The sequence below is a fragment of the Colobus angolensis genome, unplaced genomic scaffold (genome assembly GCF_000951035.1).
Source record: "Colobus angolensis palliatus isolate OR3802 unplaced genomic scaffold, Cang.pa_1.0 Scaffold6, whole genome shotgun sequence".
Classification (NCBI taxonomy): Eukaryota; Metazoa; Chordata; class Mammalia; order Primates; family Cercopithecidae; genus Colobus; species Colobus angolensis.
The window spans coordinates 5,753,378-5,760,749 of NW_012119598.1; the positions used below are offsets into that span (position 1 = coordinate 5,753,378).

Genomic DNA, 7,372 nt, shown 5'->3' on the forward strand with positions numbered 1-7,372 from the left:
TCCTTTTTTCCTCTTCTGCAGAAACATAACACTAACCATGCTCCTAGAACAACTACCAAGATCGTCTTTAGGGGGAAAACGTCACAGGACATGAACGTCTTCCCTGATAGAAACAAGGGCTCCTCCCCGAGGTCTCAGAGGCCACACCTGTAGGTAGGAGCACGCTTTTCGATGGCGGAGCTCGGTGCTTGCCCCGCGGACGCCGGCGCAGGACAGTGGCTCCCAGTTGCCGGAGACATTCCGCGGCAACTCGCATCCCCGGTCCCCGGCCCCTGACCCCCGGTCCCCGGTGCCCGCTGGGTCACCTGTAATTGTAGGAGCTGAAACGCTTGCTCTCTCTCAGCATCGCCCGGTACAGATCTAACACTTGTGCGCGACTGGAGGCTGCCATTTTGGAAAGAAAAAAAAATTAACGGGTCCTCTTCGCCGAGGTCCCAAGTACGACCCAACCTCGGAACTCCAGCCTGTGCAGAAACCACGCACGAAATAAAATGCAGCAGCTCGACCTTGCCCGCAGGCCGGTCCTAAGCCTAAGCGGGCAGCCCTGCGGACCGCAGACGGTGCTGGGCGTCCCGCGCCGCTTCGGGGGCGGGCCAAGGCAGGGTTCGGGGCAGCTAAGGGGGCGGTGCAAGGAGGGAGCGGCCTCTGCCCCGCCCCGCTCCTGCCTCCGCCCCCGCCGGGAGGCTAGGGATCCAGCAGCCACTCCACGCGGCGGGAGGGCTAGGAAATAAGAGGCCCGGCCGCCAGTGCATCCAGCCAAGGTCCTGGGGGACGGATTTTGGAGGCCTGGGCATTCGAGGGACGTGCAGTTGCATCACGGAGAGCCTTCGCGAACCGTCCGGGGTCTTGGCGGAGACATTTGTGTTTCGGGGCGCAGCGCCCCTTTGTACCTTTAGAAGGCCGCGTTGCCCGGGTTACCGAAGGCCGGCGCGTCGACGCCCCGCCCCTGATGGCCGATGCTCCGCCCACGCTGGCTGCGGCCGCCCTCGGCGCTGCCTGAGAGATCTTGAGGGATTTCAGGGGTGACTTAACTTCGCCCGATCCTGGTCGGCAGGGTGGGGTGTCTTGGCATTCCTTGGGCCGGGGGATGCGACGTCTGGGTATGGAGGTGATAAGACAGGGGTTCCGTGGCACTCTGGCTCTGCTCAGGGCGACCTGCGTAGGGGCCTCCGGGGCAAGGCCCGCTTTCTGTCAAAATGGCAGCGCCCGGCGTGCACGGGTATCTCTGAAGTTGGGGTTTAAGATTCTTGCCCGTGAGAGCCAACGAGCCTGCCGTGCTTCTGATTTTGAAACACCTGGGTCTGGGTTTCCCGGGCGAGCGGTGGGTGAGTGCCGACCTCGTTGCAGTCTGGGGTACGACGTGGGCGGTTCGTGTGATTAGGGGCTTACATTGGCCGTGGATTTTTTTCCTCTTTCCGGATGTGTTTTTGCTTTTGAGTGAAGAGTCCCCGTGGTTTTGTAATGTAATAAATGCGTAAAATGCAGCTTGGGCTGTAGACTTTGGAGAATAATTAGAGCCCGTTAGGGCTTCAGGCGTTCTCCAAGAAGCGGAGCAAGTTTTCAACTATGGTTTTCTTCAGAAGACTTCAACTTTTTTGAATCATGTTATTAAAGTGGTGGATAAAGTTGCTTGTTCTGATCTTTGAGCATGGGACTGGACGCTGGAAGCTTCAGCCAGTTCTAGTTACTGTGTTTGCAAAGCACTTTTCTTGTTTTTGGAATCTGGCTTTATGTAATCAACCTTAGGAAGAACCACACCTTTCCGTACTCGAGCACAGCGAGGAGTACCTTATGCGTAAAAACAAAACAACTTTGCATTAAAATCCATCTTTCCCCCAACCACTTGGTCACGGTTGTGTTCTCATCTGCTTTAGTGTATTTGGTGTTCAGACGATAAACCTGCAGTATATCTAAGCAACTTTATATTTTCAGGAACTTTTTTTTCCCTTTTATTTATTTATTTATTTATTTTTGAGATGGAGTCACTCTCCGTCGCCCGGGCTAGAGTGCAGTGGTAGGATCCCGGACTCACTGCAACCTCCGCTTCCCAAGCTATTCTCCGGGTTCAAGCTATTCTCCTGCCTCAGCCTCCTGAATAGCTGGGATTACAGGCGCGTGCTACCTTGCCGAGCTAATTTTTGTATTTTTAGTAGATACGGGGTTTCACCATGTTGGTCAGACTGGTCTCGAACTCCTGACCTTGTGATTCGCCCGCCTCAACCTCTCAAAGTGCTGGGATTACAGGCGTGAGCCACCAGGCCTAGCCTCTATTTTCAGGAACTTTAAAGGCAGGAAACACGACTCTGACCTTACCATTCTTTAGTGTACTTGCAACCTGGTGTCCTTGCATCCAGATATTCTTATTAATCCTGATGCAGTGACATTTTTTAAAAGGCACTGAAGAGAAAATACTTTTATTAAGATACCTTTAAGTCTCCTCCCTGACTTCTTGACAATCTCATGTCTGTGATTTTGTTTTTGTTTTTTTTTAAAACAGGATAGCAAAACTTCTATTACCTCCTGGTTGGTCAGGCGTTGAGTAAATCTAGCCTTGGGTTTATTGAAAAGACTTTCTTGAGTTTTCCGTTTGGTATTTCTTAAAGGATCCAAGACCAAGGCAATTGCACATTGTTACAGAGTAAGATTCAGAGCTGATTTCTCTTGATACACTGTTGCGTGCTGGTGATATGAAATGATATGCGGCACCTCAAAGCTGCAACATTAATGCAAGTTGCTGATAGAGAATGCTATCAGAGTGAAAAGGAAAAACTTGAAGATTATTTTGGCTTGTTTAAAAATAGTAAGGATTACATTATTTATATTTTGCTTTTGACAGTAAAGTTGAAATAATTACTATATACAATTGTTTCTACCTAATTATCAAGGAATTTAATCATTAATGTATATGGTATATCTAAATGACTCAATTTTATTGTAATCAAATAAAACTTTTCCAAATAAATATGTATAGTTTAAATAGTTTGGGTAGCTTAGTCCTCCGTTAATACGAGCAATGGTTGCAGTTAGGAAAGTGATAGCTTCATTTATATCAGGTATAACTCCCCAATGCAATCCCTCCCCCCTCCCCCCTCCCCATGATAGGCCCCAGTGTTGTGATGTTCCCCTTCCCGAGTCCAAGTGAACTCATTGTTCAGTTCCCACCTATGAGTGAGAACATGCAGTGTTTGGTTTTCTCTTCTTGTGATAGTTTGCTAAGAATGATGGTTTCCAGCTGCATCCATGTCCCTATAGCTTCCCAGTTAATTCTGAGCCAAGTCTTCACAAAAATACCTCATTATTTTATTTAAAATGGTTTACCAATGTGTTGGACATCATTGCCTGGAGAAACTAAAAGAAAATAATCATTCCGAAGCTACATCTCACTTTTGCACATCTTCACTGCGGAGATTACGTAAACAAAACAAAACAAAAAAACCTCTATTTGAGATTGTAAGTAGAATTGGGCCAGAAGCTGAAGAATGGACCTTACACATATGGCCTTTAATATGCATTCTATTCTGGGTTGAAATTTTTCTTAACGAATATCTGTAAAGTAGGAGGTACCATTTAGGCATCAAAACATAAAAATTTCTTTAGTATTCGTCTATTGAAAGTTACCGACTACCTGTAGTTCTTTATGTCAGATCATTTATTACCCTCTATTAAAATTAGGGTTGTCAATGACCACTTAATGCTTTGTGAAGATAAATTTCTCTAATCATAATAAACAGTGTAACAACAATTTGTATAGTAGTAGTAATTTATGATATTATTTAGAAATTATTCAGCTGGGCATGGTGGCTCACACCTGTAATCCCAGCACTTTGGGAGGCTGAGGTAAATGGATTGCTTGAGCCCAGGAGTTTGAGACCAGCCTGGGCAATGTGGCAAAACCCCATCTATACAAAAACTACATCATAACGAAACCTCATCTCTACACAAAAAATACAAAAATTAGCTGGGTGTGGTGGCATGTGCCTGTAGTCCCAGCTACTTGGGAGGCTGAGGTGGGAGGATTGCTTGAGCCCTGGAGGTTGAGGCTGCATTGTGCCATGATCACACTACTACATTGTAGCCTGGGCAATAGAGTGAGACCCTGTCTACCAAAAAAAAAAAAGAAAAAAATTATTCTATTCTACACCACACATGAATCCAAGTATTATACATTGATCCTTCATTTGAATAGAACATGAAGGGGAAAGACCTTAGATATCAACTCATTCGTTTGTACAGATGAACAAACTGAAGCCTTTTTCCTCATTCATTCATTCCTTCAGCATTTATTGAACACTTCCTGAGTACTATAGGTTATGGTTTTCTTTTCTTTTCTTTTCTTTTCTTTTCTTTGAGACAGAGTGTCACTCTTGTTGCTCAGGCTAGAGTGCAATAGTGCAATCTTGCCCAGCTAATTTTTCGTATTTTCAGTAGAGATGGAGTTTCACCATGTTGTCCAGGCTTATCTTGAACCCCTGACCTCAGGTGATCCACCTGCCTGGGCTTCCCAAAGTGTGGGGCTTACAGGCGCAAGCCACCGCGCCCAGCCCGTGAGTACCATATGTTATATAAGACGATATAGTTACAATAATGAGAGCCTCCCCACCCCTAAGCAACTTGTACGTGACTAGATACGCCAAACAATAATTTATTTTATAGAGACAGGGCCTCGCTCTGTTTACTGAGCTGGAGTGCAGTGGTGCGATCGTATCTCGTTGTAACTTCAAACTCTCGTGCTGAAGTGATTTTCCTGTCTCAGCTTCCTGAGTAGCTAGGCCTATAGGCTCATGCCACCGTGCCTGACAAATTTTTAAGTTTTTTTTTTTTTTTGGTAGAGATGAGATTTCACTATGATGTCCAGGGTGGTCTCAGACTCCTCAGTGCCTCTCCTGTCGTGGTCTCCCAAAGAGCTCAGATTCTAATTGTGAGTCATGGCACTTGGCCAATAATTCGTTTTTCACAGTTGCTGTGATATGAGTAATATTAGCAAACACTAAAGGAATACAGAAGAGGAATATTGAACCAGGACTTTCACCTAAGGGAAGGCTTTCCATCGTAGAAGGTGTTTCCAGAGTGAGAAGTAAGAGCCAGATGAGGAGTGTGGTTGAAGATTGCAGTGTATATTCCAAGCATGGAGGAAGAAGGCTGTTTGATCTATTTAGAGAACTCTTAAGTGTTTTAGACTGGTAGGAGGTGGGAAAGGAGGGAGCCCTGAAGTGTTTAGCCCTGTACTAGCTTTATTTTAGTGATCTTGTCTCTCTTTCTGGAATAAATTATTTTTTCCCTTATGCATTGACTGAGTCATATAAGTAGAACTTAACAGCTGAGCTGTTGAAATGGAGATTATTTATTTACTCGGGTACCAATAACCTTTTGTTTCAAATCATGAATTTGAATCCTATATTCCAGGGGCACTGAAATGTTATTTATTTACCTGTGCATTCAAGAGATAGCTGGCAGCCTAGCAATTCACGCTACTGTTCTTGTGATAACTTGAGGGCGATATAGAAATCAAACACTGATCCTGTTTTCCAGAACTTTATAGTTTAAATGCATTTGTAGATGATTAAAATGAGGTATTAGGTTGGTGCAAAAGTAGCTGTGGTTTTGACCGTTACTTTTAATGGTAAAAACTGCAATAACTTTTCCACCATCCTGTACAAAGTGCTGCAAGGAAAGGGCTGGTGAAGCGTTGTGGGGTCTCAGTGCAAGGAGAGGTCACTTCCTTCCCTGATGCTTGGGCCACACCTCAGACCAACAGCATGGCTAAGGCCCAGGCTTCAGAGAATTTTGTTTTATTTTTAAAAAAATTCCCTCCATGATTGGGTGTAGCCAGGGCTGAGAAACATTGGCCTGAAGGAATTGGGGGGCTTCATGGAGGAGGCCGTGTTTGTGTTGGGCTTGAGAGGATTTAAGTTTCTCCTGGGCCTTGAAAGGAACGGAAGGATTTAAATGTGTGACTGTGGTTGTAAGATGGCTACTGTAGCGCTTTACCTCGAAAGGATGAAGGAGAAACCCTGATTGAGATCTAAGAAAAAACAATCATAACCTGCAGAAGGCTTTGGCCGGAGCTGTAGAGTGCATGAGGGTGAGAACAGGGAGATCCCATGGAAAGTTAATACATCGGCTTTCCTATGTTTTAGGCAGGAGATGAGCTGAATCCTGATAGGACTTGAGTTAATCTTTCCATGACCTGATGGAAGAGCTATGATCTCCATTTAAGATAAGTGAAGCTGCCCAGGTGTGTTGGCTCACATCTGTAATCCCAGCACTCTGGAAGGCCAAGGCAGGAGGATCACTTGAGCTTGGGAGTTTGAGGCCAGCCTGGGAAACATAGTGAGACCCCATCTCAATAAAATAAAATAAAATAAAGAAAAAAAAAATGAAGCTGAGAGTTTATTTAGCCAGGATCAGACAACTGGAAAGTAGCTAGGGTGGGCCTTGGCCTGAGATGTGATCTGTCTAGCCATGATGCAACACTGCTTCACAGATAAAGCACTGGCTTCATTCAGGAATTTGAAGTTTTTTGATTTTTCTTGGATAACATGGGTAAATTTTAGTCAGATTTGAATTTTAATTTAGTTGGATTCTCACTTATTTGTAAAGCTAACCAGTTTGTATTGGAAATATTATAAATATTCTGGGAATCTCAAGTGTTGATTTTATACTAGCTTTTTAGTTATTTAAGATAAATTTACATTTTATTCCATTAACATTTCTTTGAAAAGGCTTAGTGCTTTTTTAGGTTGTCTATTTATGTGTGTGTGTGAGACATTTCCTCTTGGGGGACTTTCTGAGACTCGCATTTCTGTAGAAGCTCTTTTCAGATATACTTATGAAAATCTGTTCTCTGTTTTGAGAAATCTTGAAAGCTATGATATGTTGTAACTAGACACTCTAGCTTCATTGATTGGAGGCTAAGGGTTCCCGTATTTGTGGGCAGTCACAATAAAATTGACAATTTATTTTGTGTAAAGAATATCAAATGTCAGTTATTTCTAGAGGTTTTTTTTTTTTTTTTTAAAATACACATTACTTCCTTTCACTGTAAAGGAAAGAAACCGTCTTTTCATACTACAAACCCCGACCAACATGAGAATTCTTTGACAGTGTCATTTGTTGTAATCTGTTACAGATCACTTTCATTCTTTCTTTCTTGCTGCTTATGAGGGACCAGTATTTTAGGAATAATGCTTTCATATTGTCTGGATATATTAGAAGGATTCGTTAATCAAACTAGCTACAGCTTATTGTAATGATAGCTATTATTTATTTACAGTTTGTTTTCTCTCTTCTAGGAGCTTTGCCATGAAAAGAACAGTCCAGGCTGGGCGCAGTGGCTCACGCCTGTAATACCAGCACTTTGGGAGGCCAAGGC

The 7,372-nt window shown here is 44.0% G+C and overlaps 2 protein-coding genes across 6 annotated transcripts in view; one reads left to right on the forward strand and one right to left on the reverse strand.

Annotated features, from left to right (window-relative positions):
• LYRM4 (LYR motif containing 4) overlaps positions 1–607 on the reverse strand; it is a 159,860-nt gene extending 159,253 nt beyond the window's left edge. For all 3 annotated transcript variants that reach the window (XM_011962636.1, XM_011962635.1, XM_011962634.1), the window contains exon 1: positions 306–607. In XM_011962636.1, coding sequence (XP_011818026.1) covers positions 306–391 — 86 coding nt within the window. In that variant the 5' untranslated portion in view covers positions 392–607. The remainder of the gene's footprint in view (positions 1–305) is intronic.
• Positions 608–681: 74 nt separating this feature from the next.
• FARS2 (phenylalanyl-tRNA synthetase 2, mitochondrial) overlaps positions 682–7,372 on the forward strand; it is a 524,099-nt gene continuing 517,408 nt past the window's right edge. The window contains exon 1 of one of the 3 annotated variants that reach the window (XM_011962638.1): positions 682–1,022. The gene's annotated coding sequence lies outside the window, so the exon portion shown is untranslated. Of the gene's footprint in view, positions 1,326–7,372 lie in introns of all 3 variants that reach the window. The other 2 variants (XM_011962637.1, XM_011962639.1) reach the window with 2 other exon arrangements.